At 44.2% G+C, this 19,244-nt stretch overlaps 1 protein-coding gene across 7 annotated transcripts; it reads left to right on the top strand.

Moving 5' to 3' along the window:
- The first annotated feature begins 338 nt into the window (after window positions 1-338).
- NRSN1 (neurensin 1) lies at window positions 339-12,101 on the top strand. Of its 7 annotated transcripts, none has more exons than XM_048839998.2 (6): window positions 353-491; window positions 1,517-1,548; window positions 2,861-2,937; window positions 5,782-5,838; window positions 8,412-8,609; window positions 9,585-12,101. In XM_048839998.2, exons 5-6 carry the CDS (start codon window positions 8,421-8,423, stop codon window positions 9,981-9,983), a joined length of 588 nt encoding a protein of 195 aa, XP_048695955.1. In that variant the 5' UTR covers window positions 353-491; window positions 1,517-1,548; window positions 2,861-2,937; window positions 5,782-5,838; window positions 8,412-8,420; the 3' UTR covers window positions 9,984-12,101. The 7 variants fall into 7 exon arrangements, with proteins under 7 accessions (XP_048695954.1, XP_048695949.1, XP_048695955.1 ...); XM_048839999.2 differs by lacking the exon at window positions 1,517-1,548 and adding an exon at window positions 1,325-1,495; XM_048839997.2 differs by lacking the exon at window positions 1,517-1,548 and having other exon boundaries at window positions 339-491.
- Window positions 12,102-19,244: the final 7,143 nt, after the last annotated feature.

Below are 19,244 nucleotides of genomic sequence, written 5' to 3'. Positions count from 1 at the left end.
CCGCGCGGGGGGTGGAGACAGGGCGGCGTCAGGGGGTCGAGGGGGGGGGGCTGATCTCTGGCTCAGTGCCCCTAGGGCACCCTGCCAGGGGGCGGGACTTTGCCCGGTTAGTTCTCCCGCCTGCCGCTTTTGCACGGCGCTGCGAACCGTGGCAGAGGAAGTCACAACGCCCCCAGCGCGGCGCCCCAAGCCGCGAGCGGCTGCAGCGCCTGGGGGGCAAGAGCAGCGCGCGGGGCGGGGCGGGCCCACGCGCCGGCGAGCGGGGCTCCCGCAGCGGGCGAGGCCAAGCCAGCCGCTCGCCTGGCCCCGGCTGCGCCCGCCCCCTCCGCCAAGCGGCAGCGCCCGGGCGCGGCGGAGTGCGCAGGCCCAGGGCGAGCCGGGCTCCGGCGGGCGGGGACACGGTGGCCGAGCGCGGAGCGGGGATGGGAGCCGCGCGAGAGAGCTGCAGCTCGCCCAGCTGCACTTGCTCAGCCGGCGGCAGGGAGGCTCAGGTAAGCGCGGCCGAGCAGTGCGGGCAGGTCTGCCCTCGGCGTCGCTGCGGGGCGGGGGTGGGGTGAGCCGGCCCCGGGGAGCTCCTCGGTGCCCAGGGTCTGTTGGTCCCGGCTTGTGCGGATGCACTTGCCCCTGGCCGTTTTGCAAAGCCCGGGGGCGGCGCTGATCTGAGCACTTCCACTCGCCGCCGGGGTGGCGGCCCGTTTCTGTGCTAGTGACCGGCGGCTCGGGCGGCAGATCCTGCCGCGGGCGTTTACAGGACGGTGTGGAACTTGCAGGCGAGCCCCCTCCTCTCTGCCCGAGCCCTGGCGGGCTGCAAAAGGCTTCGGCGTGGTTGCCAACCTCGGCGCCACGGCAGCCCTGCAAAGGGAACGGGGCTGCTGTGTTGGGAGGCGCCGCCGGGTAAAGTGCAGGGCAAGCCGAGGGCGCTTTCGTTTCATGTGCTGGTGTTTAGGAGCAGACCGTATGGGTCCGGCGGGGCGAAGGGTGCGTCGGTAAATTACCCCCCGCGGAAGAAAGGGAGAACGAACCCGCGGTTGCTGGGAGCCGGCTGCTTCGCAAGCGCTCGGCAGCAAACCTCGGCGGGGCCGCTTCACCGCCTGTGAGCCGCCGCCGGGCTTCAGCACCATGGAGAGCTCGCTCCAGGCAGCGACAGGCCAGCCGGGAAGGGCACTGAAGGCCACTTCCTCCCGCAGAGCCGAAGCGTGCAAGCGTGCTATGGGGATTGCACTGCTTCCCTCCTTGCTGGTGGCCTCGGTGGTACTGGGAGATTTACTCCTCTCCCTGCTCCGAAAGCAAATAGTAATTCGTGCGTCGTTTGTGTCTCCTGTAGAGTGGCCTGAAGAGGCAAATATGGTCTTCTCCCTTGGTGGAGGGCGTTCTGCAGCAGGAATGTTTATCAGCTGATCAGAATAAAACTAAGCCTCAGCCATCTCTGAGGTTCTGCTGATACCTTAGTGAATATAATTAGAAAAGGTGGAGAAAGAACTCTAGTAACTGAATGGTAAACAAATCTCTTTTACAGGGGCTATCCTGCCTTCCTGGGGCAGATGAAGGGTAAGGAGTGGGGATTGCTGATGTGATTAGAAGGGGGGGTGTGAATTCCTTTGCAACAGATATTCACAGGAGCTATATTATACAGTAAATACTTAGGACGTTTTTCTGGGGGGATGCCTTCCTTAATTGTTCCTAAAGGCATGTAAGTATAGGAAACTTGAAATCATGATTGCTTTTGTTTACAGGATGGTGCATTATATTGTAATTACTCACCAGGATAAAATGGATGTAACCTGTTGCAAGAAGCATTATTTAAAAGTTGTGAATCACTAAGTGTGAGACTGTGGCATTACCATGAGCCCTTAGTAAAGAGTACTGCCTAGTTGCATTGATCTCGCATAGGCACAATATGGTCTCTGAAAAAAGAAAAGGAGTACATGTGGCACCTTAGAGACTAAAATTTATTTGAGCATAAGCTTTCGTGAGCTACAGCTCACTTCACTGGATGCATACAGTGGAAAATATAGTGGGGAGATTTTATATACACCGAGAACATGAAACAATGGGTGTTACCATACAGCCTGTAACCAGAGTGATCAGGAAAGGTGAGCTATTACTAGCAATAATACTAGCAATAGCTCACCTTTCCTGATCACTCTGGTTACAGGCTGTATGGTAACACCCATTGTTTCATGTTCTCGGTGTATATAAAATCTCCCCACTATATTTTCCACAGTATGCATCCGATGAAGTGAGCTGTAGCTCACGAAAGCTTATGCTCAAATAACTGTGTTAGTCTCTAAGGTGCCACAAGTACTCCTTTTCTTTTTGCAGATACAGACTAACACTGCTGCTACTCTGAAACCTGTCAATATGGTCTCTGCTTCCCCCTTCTTTGACTAAGGGAAGTAATTCGTGCCATTTCTCTCCCTGGTGTAGTTTACTTCCTCCTTTGTGCTGCCTTAGCTGAAGTCAGGCTCCACCCACCTGCAGAGAATGGGGAATAGTAGCTGGTCAATCTCCCCAGCACAAGAGGGTGTGGCCTATGCAGAAAATTAATGGGGTGCATTATGTCCACATTCCCCTCTGAATGGCTGTGTGACACAGCTCACAATTGACTCCCCAAACAAAAAAAGAGACCTGTATATAAAAGGCATGAAGCAAAGCCCACTAAAGTCAATGGAAAGACTCCCATTGATTTCGATGAACTTTGGATGAGGCCCAGCCTGCCTTGCTTGGGTCTCTATTCTAAGGGAACATTAGGTATTGATATTCGATTTTGTAAGCATCAAGATTATCCCATGAATTATTATCCAGTATCTGTTATTTACTTCAGAATTCACTATTTCTAGGGGTTCTGTTTTTCCTGTAGGTAAAGATTGGAAAGATGAGCCTTTAAACAGAAAGGTCAGAGTGTCTAACATCAGGAGGAGGAGAAGGACTTAAAACGTAAGAATCCCTTTTAATTTGTGTTTTACATTTGCAGGTTCGTGGTTATGTATGTGCATGTGCTGAGAGAGCAACATCACACTTCCATTTTCTTCTGTTTTAGCATAGCTTTCAAATTCAGTTTTCTAAAAGGTAAACATTTAATACTTAAAACAATTAATTTATCTTGAAGCAGTTTGAAAATTCATTCAGTAGTTTCTCCTGAAATATGCTCAATGTTTCATCCATCTATTCACAAAACTGATCACCACCTCCTACCCCCTCTCCTGCTGTATCAGTGCAGTGTAATAAAGCACAAAATAAACACAGGATAGTCTTTATGTGGGGTATAAAGTTGCTAGGGGATTGCTACAATGCAGCTGCATGTTCTGAAGTTCTGACTGTAACTTCTCTGTATTTCTAGAGATTGGTAATGATTACACTGGTCCACAGTTATGCCGTGAAAAGTTCTAAAGATTAACAGCTGTCCCTTAGTTTTATAAAAGCTCTAAGCTCAGACCAAAACACTGATTTAGGGTAACAATGTTTACCCTAAACATTACCCAGTTTTGGGCAAAAGATCCCTAAACATAGGCTTTTAGGCCCAGATCCTTCAGGGTATTTAGGCACCTCACTCCCAGTGAAATGAATGGGAGTGAGGTGCCCAAGTACCTTTAAGGATCTGGCCCTTCATACCCACATCCACAAAAGTGAAGCCTATGCCAAATCATTCAACACCCCAACACAGTAGCTGTCATTTATATTGATCTGGTACAAATGGGTGCCTTTGAACACTCCCCCACATATTTATTGTGGACTCCTTTACTTCACCTCACTTCAGCATTCTGTTCAATTTCCCTGCCTCATTCTCAAAAAGCAAGAGCTATATTCATGTTGCAGCTCAGATGACAGACTACACTACTCCAAATCACCACTGGGGGCTGAAAATGTCTTCAACCTCTCCTTCCTCTGTCTAGGAACTGATAGTAGTATCTTTACATGAAGAACCAGAGGCCAGGATAGATTTGCCCCCATGTAACAGCTTATTTGTTTGAGCAATGGTTAGGGGGAGTGTGGGGGGGGAGGGGCAGGGGTTATAAATGTGTTCAAGAAAGCATCCAGTAGGCCTGGCTAAATTTAATCAGATGTTTTTTAGAATGAAAAGAAATAAAGATCATGATTTGATGAACTAGCTGTCACAACTGTAATGCTATGCTCCACTCTTTTGACTAAAATTCTTTTTTGTCTGATAACCTTCATTCTGTGATACACTTATCTACATTTTAACTCATAAATAATCAAATGCAACTATTAGCATTCTAGATTTCCACTCTAACCTTGTTTTAATATAGAAAACAATCTACATATAAAATAAGTAATCCCAGGTTGTGTGATTATCATGGGTTAATCCCATAGTGAGGAATTAGATTTTACAACATATGTTCTGATACACAATGAGGTTAGTTCACAATTACTATACAGTACCTCTTTTTAATGTGGCGCATAGTTAATTTATGCTGATCTTTACAAATTAGTCAACCTTATGTTTTCTCGAATTAATTACAGTAAATTACAGAAGAGAATGAAGATCACTAGAGATATTGGGCCAGATTCACTGATATGCTCCAGTTGCTTTGCATGATTCTGCTGATGCAAAGCAGCTATCAACCAAGCTTAACTTCCCCAGGGGGCTGCTCTGTACCACCAGAACACCACAAAGCAGCCAAACGCACTAGTCAAACTGACCCCATTAGGACTCATTCTCCCCTACCACTGACCTTGCATTGTCCTTTACACCTCTGTAAAGTGAGAGTAAAATACTTCCATTCTGATCTCACTATGCACAGGTTAAAAAATGATTATACAAGTTGCAAGCCAGTGGAGACTCACACATACAGTTTATATGAGGAGACAGTTTTGTCCTGTGAGATATGGGACTTGATTGGGAGTCAGGAGATGATTTGGTATGGGAGGGATGGCAATCTGCTTCCTGCTCTGCCAGTAGTGCTCTATATTGACCTTAGTCAATCCCTTTAATTTGTGCGTTCGCACCTCCATTTTTTTGGCACACCTTCAGGTGATCTCGAGACACTTTACAAACACAAATTAAGCCTCATAATAATTTGCATGTGCCTCAATTTTCCACATCTGGTAAATGGGGATAATGCTGCTTACCCCTCATTGCAAGGCACTTTGAGGTATATTGATAAGATATTATTGTGTCTCATCTTTGAAGGAAGATATGACCATATGAATCTAGGAATGAAAGCTATGGTAATTCATACAGCCACTTTATAGTATAGTGCAGTACACTGTCTAGTGCAGAGGATTAGAGGCCATGATTCCTGAGTCCGTTTTGGATTCTACCATTAACTTATGTGGTGTTAGGCAAGTAAGTCATTTAACTTCTCTATTACTTGCTTTAACCATCTATAAAATGGGTATTGATAGTACTTACCTACCTCACAGGGCTATTACGATGCTTAATTAGTGTCCGTAAAGAAAGTATCGTGAGATCACCTCAGCATGTGCAAAATATTTACATTAAATCACTTCTCCCTTATTGCATATAGTTTTACCTTCTTTTTTAACATTCTGAACCCTCAGTGACTCCTCATGGAAAATTTTAAAAACATTCTGCTTATGAATTATTATTACTATTATTTTATTGTCACATCCAGGAGAGTTCTGGTTACATATAGTCGGTTTTGTCTTCCTTCATTGTTTACTAGGAATATTTGCATGAAAACAGTATGTTTGGGGTGAGTGAGAGAGGATTTGCAGGCCGAGGGGGCGTGGGGGGTTGGTTTGTTTTTTTTTTTAAATGTTCTTCAGTCGAAGTCATTGTCTTCTGTAACATTACAGCTACCTAGTTGCTGGGGAGATGGTTGTGATGTCACAAAGAAAGGACTTTGATTGCAGGTATGGAAACAGCAGGAACAGCAACTCCTAAGGAGCAAAGATCCCCCATACACACAGAGTGAATGAAATAAAAACCTGAACAACAGCAACTGTTCTAGAAGCAGAATTCTTTATAAACAATATTTTTCGGAGTTTTCCACAAGGCTTCACTCTATACATTTTCATTCATGTCACTTTTGTGTGAGAAAAATAAGATCAAAGTTTATAGTATAGTAAAAAATCAATTTCCAGATATTACAGTGGAAAATGTCAAGGTTAGTGACATGTCAATTATCCTATTTGTAATGCCTATCTAGTAATGCTTTGCAGTTGCCCAAAAGATTTGTAAGAAGACATCTTCATATCCATGCAACTCTATCTCCAGAGAAAGGCATGTACCCATGTACCAGCTAATTTACTTTGTCTTTCAGTCTAGACCTTGCAGATGTGTGGTTCTCCCTTGAATCAGACAGGCAGGATAATGACCAATAACCACATAGAATTGTCTTGCTTTCTGGGGGCTGCCTCCAGCTTTATTGTGTCTGATTTCAAGACCTCTACCTCCCTCTCTAACTAAGGGGAGTCTCTTCTTGAAGACCATTAGGCCGGGAGTCTGTGCCATCTCAACCAATCAACAAAAAGCAAATCAGTCAGAAAAACGAGAATAATATTTCTTTGGCTTGGTCTGTGAGGAAACACCCTAGGGAGGAAGAACAAGAGTCTTGAGGCTGACGGGGAAAAAAAGAGAATGGGAATCTTTGGACTCCAATCCCACTCCCCACAGGGAGAGCTTCTCACAGAAGTGCTGCTCTAAGCACTCTGAAGTCAAGGGCTGCATCCGCAGATGTCCGGATGCTTAACAGAGAGGGTCTAGGAATGCTGGGTGGCAGCTTTGCAAAGCTTGTTCACCAGCACCTCCACTCTCTAGTGCAGGAGGTGGTCATGGAGCAGGCTCCGACTCTCATTGGACAAAGAACTTCCACATGTTGCAGGCCTCCTGGTTACTGGATTTGATCCATTTGGCCTTGATATGTCGGGATGCTTTGAGGCCTTTCCACAGAAATTCTTATGAGATTATAATGGCAGGAATACATTAAATACATTAATACCAGGGGAATAGAAAAGCTACTACTATCAGAGAAAAGTGCATAAGATTCCTCAACACTGAGCCATGAAAAACAAAACAACCAGTGGATTACAGGATTCATGTCATAGTGATGCCAATTTCTGTACCTACCAAGAGCTGAATTCTGCCATTGTTTTTAATTAGCATGCTCCAGATTTTTACATAATTTCAGTGTGAGTCATGCAGTATTTGTCCATCTCATTTAACATAGGGGGAGCTGGTATTCTGTAGTGAGTGAACTCATTGCGTTGGGGGTATTGCACCAGTTACTGAAGGGATAGGGGCTAGTAGCCTATAAAATGCAAGAAAAGGGGGTTGGAGTACCTTGTTAAAACTAACAGGTTAGGTATGCTTGCATTGCACTGTTTTAAGAAGTCAGGTGTGTTACTTGAAGCTGATGTTAGGTCTCACTCATACCTTTTGGTTCATATAATCCTACTAAATCCAAAACAAAGGCATTATAATACTTCTAAAATACTCATCTACAGATGGCATATTAAAGTGGCATACTCATTTTTAAAAGGCCTGATTGACCTCACTTATACAGGTGTAAGTCTGCTGAATTCAGTGGAGTTACAATAGTGTAAAATAAGTTGTAAGTGAAATCAGAATCAGGCCCTGGATATTTAAAAACAGAAAATCTTTGTTTTACTAGTACTTTATTGCAATGGAAAGAATTTAGGACACTGGATTTATTTTTCGCAGTGGGTGAAATCCTAACCCTTTTGCAGTCAATGGTGCCAGGCTTTACCTCACAAATTTACTATCGGCATTTGGTAAATTAACATAGGCTTGGTAGTTTGTAATCATTTTCATTTCTGATTTTCAGACAGTAGAACAAATGTTCCATCCTTGAGTGTATTTTTATTCAGAAAAATTAATTTAAGGCTAGTCTTCATGACCAGGACCCCCGTGGCTATTTATGTCACAGTTATATATAATCCCACAGTTATGTCTCTGTTTTACAAGTTTAAGAAAAACAAAGTCATCAAGAAGAGTTTGTGAAATGTTCCAAATTAGCAGATAAAGCTAGCAAGCGATGCCTACCATGACTAATAGTAATGGTGTTTGTATCAGAGATCGAGGCACTCAGCCCTGCAGTCATGCAATGCCGCTTTAAATTTACATGAAATTAAATGATATTTCATCATGCATTATGGCACTAGAAACACTACATGTAAAAAACAACTTTGCTGAGTGTTCACACACCCGTCTTTAGGGTGTAATCCTGCAAGGTGTCAAGGGCTCTCAGTACCTACTGACTTTAATAGGAGTTGAGGGCCTCCACACCTGCCCGGCGTGCTCAGCATTTAGCAGGATCCAGCCCTTACTTTGGGAGTGTGGAGTGGAGATGACTCTTTCCAGAGCTCATACCAAGGGACTAGCTGCAGCCCATTTTGATTTCCTGTTTGTAAAATGGCATAGTGTCACTAATTGGGTCTGTCTTGGGTGAAATCTCTCCTTGCAGGTGAGAAGGATGAGCTCATATGCGGATACCTGCAGCTCCAAGCAAGCGCAGAGCGGCACGGAGGGAAGCTATCGACGCTATGGAGTTCGATCCTATCTGCATCAATTTTATGAGGACTGCACAGCATCAATGTGGGAGCGCGAGAATGATTTTCAGATCCAGAGGTCACCTAGCAGGTGGAGGTCTGCATTCTGGAAGGTACAGCTCACCATTCTACAGAACCTGTTCTTTACTACAGGTCCAGTTTTCAGTGCCGAACACCCACCCTTTGAAAATGGGGCCCTTTTAACATATATATCTGGCTGGGCATCAAAAACTGAAGCACTCAAAATCAAGTGACTTTTGAAATCTTAGCTATAATTTGTAGGAGTGTAGAGAAATGACTCTCAACACATTCACGCATAGCTTTCACTGACATTCATATAAGCATACTTGGATGTCTGATCGAACTATCAGGGAAACAATAAGGGCTTGGTTTACTAAAAAGTTAGGGATCCTGCGGAAATCAATCTTTGCACTTGTTATTTAAACTTGGCAGGAAATGCAACGTCGTGACTTATTTCTACCACACCGTCCTTTTAACCTCTGCAAGACAAAGACATTTCATGGACAGAAAACAGGAGGGGGTCACATGTAGTGACCCTACCATGGGCCATCAGCAGGGTTTGAATCCAGGACTTTCAATGCCAAAGCTCAGAGCTCCACTACCTATGTTAAAGAAGGAGCTTTGTCACCGAGTAGCAGTAATAGGTTAAGGACATAGGAATGCCCACACTGGGTCAGACCAAAGGTCCATCTAGCCCAGTAGCCTGTCTACCAACAGTGGCCAATGCCAGGTGCTTCAGAGGGAATGAACAGAACAGGTCATCATCAAGTGATCCAGGTTATCTTTTGTGTGATGGAACCCCTAGAGCGGGTACATGATACATGCTCACAGCCTCTACACGTGCATATTTCTTTTCCCTGGAAATTCCCATCCGTATGTTGATTTAAACAAAGATTAGTTGTAGAAACAATTCCAACATGGCAATTCATCCACATATTTGAATTCTATTAATCAGGGCTCAAAAGACAATGTCTGCTTCCTGGTAGGATTGACAAATATTTGTGTAGACAGTGAAAATGTTACAAACGATGAGGCCACATTCATTTTTAACCCTGTTTGTTTTCCAGGTCGGACTCATCTCTGGGGTGGTTTTTATGCTGATCGGGTTAACAGTTCTTGTCGTAGGTTTTCTTGTGCCACCGAAAATCGAAGCCCTGGAGGAAGAAGATTTTGTTGTTGTGGATAACCATGCCATTCAGTTTAACGGAGCCCTTGATATATGTAAGCTGGCAGGAGCGATCTTATTTTGTATTGGAGGGACCACAATGGCAGCATGCCTGTTGATGTCTGCTTTTGCTAAAAGCTACTCCAAAGAAGAAAAGTATCTTCAGCAAAGGTTTAAAGAGAGAATAGCAGACATAAAAGCCCATGCACACCCAGTCACAAAAGCACCAGCACCAGGAGAATCAAAGATACCTGTCACTTTGTCCAAAGTTCAAAATGTCCAACCTTTATCAGAAACCTGACATTTCCCTTTTTAATTTATACATCATTTAATTTGAAACGGTCAGCCTTTGTGAGCATACGAATTTGTGTTTACAGTACAGCTTCAAGTACTCTGCTCTGTAAGAGGGGAACAGATTGGAAACCTTATCTAGCAGAATTTAAAGGTTGGCAAATGAGGGAAGTTTAGGTGATTAGTGCTTTGAATAATGTATTTACATTTTCAAATATATGAATTGTGTAAACAAGTGTTCACCTATGTTGATCTAGGTCAACCTACCAACACGGCTACAACAACACTTGGAGGGAAAAAACAGTTTTTAACTTACCAAGTTTCTGTGTCATTTGAGAAAAATGGGCATTTTGATACCAATTGTATCGTGGCCATCCAAAATTATGCTCTGTTTAAAGTTAATGTGGTGTACTTTTTTTTTAGCTAGGGTAGTTTTTAAAACATTTGTTTAGACTTGGTGTTCTTTCACTTTCCACTCCTGATGTACATGGGGTAATATGCTGCCCTCTTCACCCATGTTGGTAGTCCTGTAATTTTCGGTAGTCTCCATACAAATAAGAGTGTACATATACAGTCTGTGTCTCTCACGCACAAGAAACTCTGCTGCCCTGATTTTGATTAAGGCACAGATCAGCCAACAGTGTTTCCATATGGGAAACAGACATCATTTTAGGCCCAAATTTGCCACCAGTCCACACGGACCTGGTACTCTCCGTCTTTTGTAAAATCACCATATTTATTTAACAAATGCAAAATAAGGAAAGCAAGACTATGAAACATCCTATTTTAAATAAGAAAAAGAACTCCACATTTCCCCACTGGTTGTTTGGTGTGGTGTCTGTCATCCTTAGTCTTTGCCAAATGTCCTTAAACTCATATAACACATTTGGGCCTTGGCAGGATGGGAATTAGACTATGGTTTAAAGCAGTGGTCACCAACCAGTCGATCGCGCTGGACTGGTCGATCCTAGAGGATCTCCCAGTCGATTGCAATCTCCAGTGGCAGCGCAGTGCGGCTGCCTAAGGTTACCCCGCCCCCACTCCCGGAAGCGGACACTGCAGCCCGGGGGCAGGAGGGCAGGGGTCTCCCTCCGCATGCGCTGCTCCTGCCTGCAAGCACTGCCCTCGCAGCTCCCATTGGCCAGGAGAGCTGTGGGGGGCAAGAGAAGGACAGCATGCGGAGCCACGTGCCCCCCGTCCTCCCTATCCCAGTGGGCGCAGGGGCGCATTGTCCCCTTCTGGGAGCGGTGTGGGGGCGGGATAGGCAGGGAGCCTGCTTCAACCTTGCTGTGCCCACTGCCGACTGGGAGCCACCGGAGGTAAGTGCTGCCCTGTGGGAGGCTGCACCCCAACCCCCATCCCTGAGCTCCCTCCCGGAGCCAGCACCCTGTACCCCCTCCTGCACCCCAACACTCTGCCTCAGTCCAGAGCCCCCTCCTGCACCCAAACTCCCTCCTAGAGTTTGGACAACTCACCCCCTCCTGCACCCCAACCCCCTGCCCCAGGCTTAACCCAGAGCCCCCTCTCACACTGTGAACCCCTCGGCCCCAGCCCAGAGCCCGCATCCCCTCCTGAACCGCAAACCCCAGCCCCAGCCCGTGAAGGTGAGTGAGGGTTGGGGAGAGCAAGTGATGGGAAGGAGGGGATGGAGTGAGTAGGGTGGGGCTTTGGGGAAGGGGCGGGGCCTTGGGGAAGGCTCAGGGTAGACCCGGAGTTGCCCTTAGATTCAAAAAGTGATCTTGGGGGTAAAAAAAGGTTGAAGACCACTGTGGTTTAAAGTGAAATTCCTAGCCTGCTGTGTCCTGTCTCTACATAATCCCATTAGTTGACCTTAAAGAACCTATCTAAAGAAATTTTAAAATGTTGTTCTATTTTTATAGGTAGTAGAGTAAGCTCTCCTTAATTGGAATACATTTGTCTGGATGCTTACCTGAATATTTGTCCTGTCACTAAAGAAACTTAATTTTGTTCTCATATGAGGTAACTAGCTCATCCTCTTAATCTGTGGATTTAAATTAAAGATGTATAAAGAATGATGTGACCTTTGTATTCTCTGATAATATGTTCTACCTTATAGTTCTGTCTATTTTTTTGAATGGATTCAGTAAAATTATATGAACAAGCCCAACATGAATTTTGTGGCAAGTCCTTTCTAGTAACCGTTTTCCTTTCAAAACATAAAATATCAGTTTCAAAGATGAATCAGCAAATGAAGTCATGTAGCCTCACAGCACAAGTGAACCTGTTTGTGTTGATACCCTTTGTGCATGAAGTGCATTTCCAGTTTCATGCATAGTGTGGAAATTGATGACAATGACATTGAATCAGATTCAGGATGGAAAACTCTGGCTATCCAGATTAAGTCTGGAGGTGGCTGTGCTCCATACCTTCCTCATTCAAAAGTTTTGGATCTGGAAAACCTTTCATGGACTTTGGAGTGCAGAAACCAGAAGGAGGGTTTTGGAGGTTTTCTTTGAGCTCAAACTGGAATAATAGTTATGAATGGTGGGAGAAGTAAGAAAACTGTACTTGACGATGCTAAAAAAAATTTCAGCCAGGCACAGCAAGGTAGATCGCCGTAGCAGCACATATTTGAAATGCCTAAGGACCAACATTATGAAAGATGGACAATGATGACACCATCACAAACAAGAAATTGCACAGACTGAAACAGAATAAAATTCTGTGTACAACTGGCAATTTACTGGCACCCACAACTTGGAGTGCAAAAGCACATAGCAACCCATGTTCAAAACAAGAGTGTAGTTCACAGGGAGGAGAGCATGAGTGGGTAATAGGTGTGGGACACAGGCAGGAATCAGATGTATGTACCAGATGCAGTTTTGCGTGCCACACTTTAAGAAAGATGGGGTCAAACTGGGAAGAATCCAGAGGAGAGCAAAAAAATGATAAAATGTTTAGGAAAAACCTGACCTATGAGGAAAGGTTTGTTTACTCTTGAAAAAGATGAATGAGTCTTCATATATGTTAGTGGCTGCTATAAAGAGAAGACTAACAATTCTTCATGTCCACTAAAGGTAAAATGAGAAATAATGGGCTTAATCTGCAACAAGGGAGATTTAGGTTAATTAGGAAAAAAACTTTCTAACCATAAGGAATGTTAAGCACTGGAATAGGCTTCCAGGGAGATTGTGGAGTCTCTGTCATTAGAGGTTTTTAAGAACAGGTTACACAAACACCTGTCAGGGATTATCTAGGTATACTTGGTGCTGCCTCAGCAGAGGGGGCTGGACTAGGAGACCTCTTGAGGTCCCTCCCAGCTCTGTGTTTCTCTGATTATATAAAACAAGCAAAGACAGCAGGTGTTTCATAAGGGGGAGAGGGGAGTTCTGATGATTGCTCATATGGTGTGTGATAAACACCAGAACACGATAGCTGCATCATTCACTGTTGCTTGTTCTTTAGGCTATGCATTATAGCCAAGAGGTAGAACAGCAGCATAAGTCTTTATTGAGCTCTTTTCATGTCAGAGGGAGGCTTGTTTACTATGTCCTTCCTTCACTGCTGTCAGGTTGTTAGTATATGGGCAGCAGGGAGACAGGACACTAACTTCAATGTAAAGTTTAATTAAAGATTGTGAATAGTGAAAATGTGACATTGCAGATCTTACAGTATAGCTCACTACAGGAGATTAAAATGATGGTTCTAATATCTTTTAGCTACTCCTATCTCTCCTCTAACCTTTTGTGCTTACATGTGAGATCAGAATGAAAATCCAACTTTCAAATGACTTATAGTTTTTCCACAATGGCTGCATGGACACAGAATGTTCTTAAACATGCGCTTTTATCATCATCTAATCATCTTTGACTGGAAGGAGAGGTGATCCAGCAGGCAATGAGCTATGTTCAAGATGGGCTGGTACAAACACTGAGCATTCTACCATATTGCCCAGCCCCCTTCTTGGGTTTTGACACTGTAAAGATGAGTCACTATAGTAGCCATATGTTAGGAAGAAGCAGGCCTTATGGATATTACTGAAGCCTGCCATGCTGAGAAGCATGTTTGGAACCCACAAGGTGAAGGATATTGAAGGGGGAAAAGGGTAACACTGTCTCTAGCTAAGGTTGAACACTTTCCTCTGTAAGACCTTGTTTTCAGTCACTTAAAACTTTGCCACAATTAAAAACTGTTCAAGCAGAAATTTTCCATGACAGATGCCTGCCTCAGGTGGAATTTTTTGGAAAGTTTCAGCAAAAATGGCTCTGTCGTTTCCAAGAACCAGTTTAGAGAATATCATTTTGCTTGCGTTAAATAATTTAACAGTCATTTCATTGTGGAGCTCTAAGTCTTTCCAGACTTAGATAGCACTGGCTCCAGGGATGTACTATTTGCCATCCTTGAGAAAAATCTACCAATGTATGGCCAAGTTATACGCCTCAATAAATCTCAGTTCACACATTCTCAGTAGAGGATGGTTAGATTTTGGCAGCTAAATTCTCTGAATTTCACATCTGCACTGAGCATGCTCCATCTCCGCACTGCTCTTATGTGCAGACCAGACTGCACATGCGCCATATCCACAGAGCAGCTGAGCGGGCTGCAGGAGCTGCAATTGCTCCTTCCTCGCAGCCTGCGGTGGCTCCACCCACTGGAACTGGGGACAGATAAATAGTTGGTCCTGTGCTCTGAATGGCATCCAGGCAGTGTGAAAAGAAAAGAGGAAGTGGCATGACTAATACAGAGGGTTGAGGATCACAGGGCATTGATGAATTGTACAGAGGGGTAGGTTGAGTGTGATAGGAGCTGTGAACGGGGGTGGAAACAGGAATAAAGACAGAATGGACAGGAGCGATGGCGGGGAACAGGAGAAGAGAGGGAGAGGTTATGAGAGCCGGGGCAGAACGGTCTATAACCACTAGAACACACTCACTTCCAAAACCTGGAATTAGGCTACATCTACACTATGGAGCCTATGCAGGCATAGCCATGCTAGCACAGTCCCCTAGTGTAGATGCAGCCTACACCAACAGAAGGTGGAGAGGTGCAGTACAAGACCACCACCTCCCCAAAACAATTTTAGCCACATTGACAGAAGCCCTCATCCATCAACATAGCTGTGTCTACACGGAGGGCTCTGTAGGTATACCTATATGGGTCAGAGATGGGGTTTTTTTACAGCCCTGAGCAGCATAGCTATGCCAATAGAACTTTTAAGTGTAATCCATGTTCTAAACACAGGATTCCAGAGTCTCAACATTCCTCTGCCATCTGGCAAAGAGTTGCAAAATGAACATTTCTTCCCTCCACTCTGGTTAGTCCACATGGGGATAATGGCTACCACTTGAGGTAGGGATCTAATCCAAATTCTATCCATAAGTCTCATAGCAAATGAAGGATCCCAAATAACTAAACACAGTTCTCACTGCTCTCCAGCCTACCACTGCTTCCTCGAGCTCTACAGTCCCCATTGTGAACCCCATCAATGTCTGACACTGTCCCTCTTCTGCCCAAGTATGGGCCTTGGATTCAGCCTTCCTGGGTCCATGAAACACTTCCCAGCCCAAGGACTGGATACCATCACATTCACAAGTAGAATGGAACATCTACAACGCAGGTAAGGGCCATCTTAACAGCAGAAATATTCCCCACCCATCCTGCTCCCCACCCAATTGCCTTTTATAAAATTCTTATACATATTCTGACCATTTTCATTTTTTATTCTATCCTTCTTAGAGTTAGAATTACAAGACCTCTTTTACCGTAAGAGTACTCATGCTGCAATCTGCAAGGTGGAAATCAAATTTTCCCATTTCATTGGTTGCTTTTATTGTGTTAATTTGAATGAACACACACACACACACGATGGTTGGGTCTGTTTTCCCTACTGCATTACACAGTGACTTCACTGCAGCATCTGTGTTTTCTCCCTGAAGGTTCTATTGACCCCTTTATCTGCCTTTCATTCCCACTGTGGTGATTCACTGGCTAAAAACAGGGAAACACAAATGGAAACAAACAGGGAAACAACATGACATTTTTAATTGTGTGTTTGCAAATAAATGGCTATTCATGGAAACAGCAGTGATAAGAGATCAGGAGGACGGACCCTACCACTTCACGACTGTTTGGCCTACCAAACTGCAGAAAGGCAGCAGTGTATGAACAAGGGGAGGAACTTTATCCTGGGTAATGTAAAGGAGGGAAAGCCAATAGCAAATTACAAGAATCTAAGCTGTAAACATTTCAAAAGCTCTTCTTTATCGGTGGGCTAATAGCAAAAGCAGCAATTTTAATAAAATGAAGGTATTAGGGTGTAGGGCCACTCAATGTTAGCAGGTCACCCTGACATTATACACCAGGATGCCAGATAAACTTAGTTCTCACAATCAGAGTTACATCGACTATGACAGAATATGATGCCCTTGATCTCCAGGGTGAGGGCTTGAAGGCTCTCTCTACTCCTACTTCATTAGTAGCTAAGAGCAGTGGTACATTTAGAGAGTACATCCTCTTCAGAGGTTCTTGGGGTTAAGCTACTTTAGAAGGCCACATACTGCTTGAGGTAATTATGTTTTGGGTACTGCAAGTTTGCTCTTGTGGTACAGCTTGTCTCTTGGTGACATTGACACAAATGGGAATGTACTGTGTGTGCTTACGGTAATCTCACATTTCAGACATTTTGAGACGACTAGTGCTTCTTATGGGGCTCTCAGATGCCTGTGTAAACAGCCATCTGTGTCTTCATTTTCAGGTCTGATTTGGGAGATTGTTTATATTAATATAAACAAACACGCTGAGGCTCAGTTTAGCTCTCAGGTAATTTACAATGAGTCTTTCTTTTCCAAACAAACTCTCAACACCAACTTGGGTAAGTATTTGTAACATAAATGCAAAGAGAGAGTCAAATAAATATGGAAAAAAACATGCTGTGAATATTTCAAATTTTTAAATCTTTCTAGAACTTACATTTTATTACACTGGTGGATTTTTTGCAAATAAAGAGGGAATATTATATTTAAACACTGCCTATGAGTTAGCCAAATTATCTGAGATATGCTACTCTAAGAATTAGATTCTAGATGAGATGCTCCTATGTTTTGACTAGCTAAATGCACCTTCCAGCCTCGTATCACCCAGAGCATCTATTCTGATGGAAAGAGGCCAGGCTGGAATTGGAGTGTTTCCCTATGCCAGCTCTCAGAACTACTTTGGAATCTGCTGCTCCTATTCACTATGTCTTTTTTGGGAGCTCCACATTCCCTGCTTGAACTTTTGTAACCCCACCTATTCTGACCTTCTTTCAGTAAGCGTCATGGATAGTGGAGCAGAACTAGTTGCAGGTGCTATGAAACCCAGGGTCAACCCAGTGTAAGCTAAAAGAGGGGTGCTGGCTGACAGCCAGAGGAGGGCGGAGTAGGCTTTTTTAAATAGCCAGACATTTCAGTCTAGTGGCCATGGACAATGGAGCATGCATGTTTGGGAGTTTGAGTTCTTTCTACTTAAATAGTTTTGCTGGCACTTGCCACGTACTTTCACTGAGAACAAAGGAGGGTGGAGAGTATTTTCACTAGGAGGGTGGTGAAACACTAGAATGCATTACCTAGGGAGGTGGTAGAATCTCCTTCCTTAGAAGTTTTTAAGGTCAGGCTTGACAAAGCCCTGGCTGGGATGATTTAATTGGGGATTGGTCCTGCTTTGAGCAGGGGGTTGTACTAGATGACTTCCTGAGGTCCCTTCCAACCCTGATATTCTATGATTCTATGAAATGTAAAAGAAGAATTTGTTCATAAATGCGACGTCTTCTCTGCTGGCCCTGACACAGCTATTGCTCAGCTAGGGCTGGTGAAAGTGCTGCTCTCCCTTCTCTCCTTTGGAGGAGGGCAAGTATTAAACTTAAAGTATTAAAGTATTAAAGTATTTGTTTGCTGCCAAGGTGAATGGCCCTCGGGTTCTAAATAATGCAGGGCTCCTTTCAGTATCCCCAAGAAGCACATATTGGCAGAGCATACCGACCGCATCAGATCTATCCTGGCAGGCTCACTTCATGAACTCATTATCTCCTGTAAATAAACAAACCAGGCAATAACACAGTGTGTCACTAAACAATTTAGGCTGGGATTTTCAAAGGAGCCCAAAGGATTTAGGTGCCCAATTGCCATAGAAATTCAATAGGAGTTGAGCAACTAAATCCCTTGAATTCCTTTGAAAATCCCAGCTTTATTCTTCCTCCAACAGAATCATTGTGTTCCTGTATTCAAGGTGTCCTAAAGTGGTTCATAACATTACAGGTTTAGCAGCAGAAGCCCAAAGTATTTAGCTAGACAGTGATGATTTTTCCCCCAATTCCTACTCCCCTGCTTTTCTCCAGTGACAATACTGCTTAGGATTCCTGTAGGTGTCCCTCCTTCATTCTGCATCCATGCTCTGCCATCAGCCCCTAACAAAGTGGAGAAGCCAAAGAATCCAGCTTTCACCTCCATCTCTGGCTGTGTACACAGTGTTACGAAAACACTCAGCAGAGGCAGGCAGGCTGTACAAGAACAGAGGCAGAACCAGTAGGAGAGAGATCAATCTAATGATGGCAATATATGCACCAGTGAAGACAGCTAGAGGAGAGGAACCACCAGGTTGAGAGGATATCTTCACATGCACAGAGACAAGGTGTGCTCACGTGTGTTCGTGGTAGGTGCAGCCACCAAAAGTTGCCAAAGTTCCAGTTTCTGATTTGTGTTGAAGCTTTATTATATGTCCATGTTTTGAGTGATGTACTAGAGAAAGAAGGATCCGCTGCCACATACTTGTTCCATTTGCATAGCAGGTAATGGGCTTTCAGAAAGCTAGAAAAACCACCTGGAAGAAGTTTTAAACAGGATTTTCTACCTAACCAACCATCATCTTTTTGAAACAAGATAAATGACTTGGCTGTGTAGTGCTAGGCCTTGGCTTGTATGAAGTGTATTGAAGAACAGTAGCAGCCTTCGCCATTTCTGTTTCTCCATTGGCCAGAAACGGATTTTATAGCAGGACTCCCATGTAGACAGTTAGTAGGAAAGTAGCCCAGTGAGTTAGAACTAGCACATTGCACTGATATGAGAAACAAGAACAGGACTCTAATTTCACAAGCTGGGGTGGTGGTCTAATGCTTGAAAGAAATTAAGCACTTGGATGTCAGGGAGGGATGAAATCTTCCATCTAGGAAGCCACAACCTAGATGAAATATGGAACAGCCTGGGCATCATGCTCCAGTACAGAACTGGGAGAACAGTTGTGGCAATCCAACAACCAGAGATGCTTAGGTGTTATATGG

Source organism: Caretta caretta, chromosome 2 (assembly GCF_965140235.1).
Source record: "Caretta caretta isolate rCarCar2 chromosome 2, rCarCar1.hap1, whole genome shotgun sequence".
Taxonomy (NCBI): Eukaryota; Metazoa; Chordata; order Testudines; family Cheloniidae; genus Caretta; species Caretta caretta.
Note: the sequence above shows the minus strand (reverse complement) of the source record. Positions and strands in the feature narration are given on the sequence as shown.

Excerpts from the sequence above, each read along its gene's own strand:
- NRSN1 (XM_048839992.2), top strand. The coding sequence starts at position 8,421 with ATGAGCTCATATGCGGATACCTGCAGCTCCAAGCAAGCGCAGAGCGGC. Across the intron at positions 8,610-9,584 it reads GGAGGTCTGCATTCTGGAAG|GTCGGACTCATCTCTGGGGT; the intron begins GTACAGCTCACC and ends TTTGTTTTCCAG.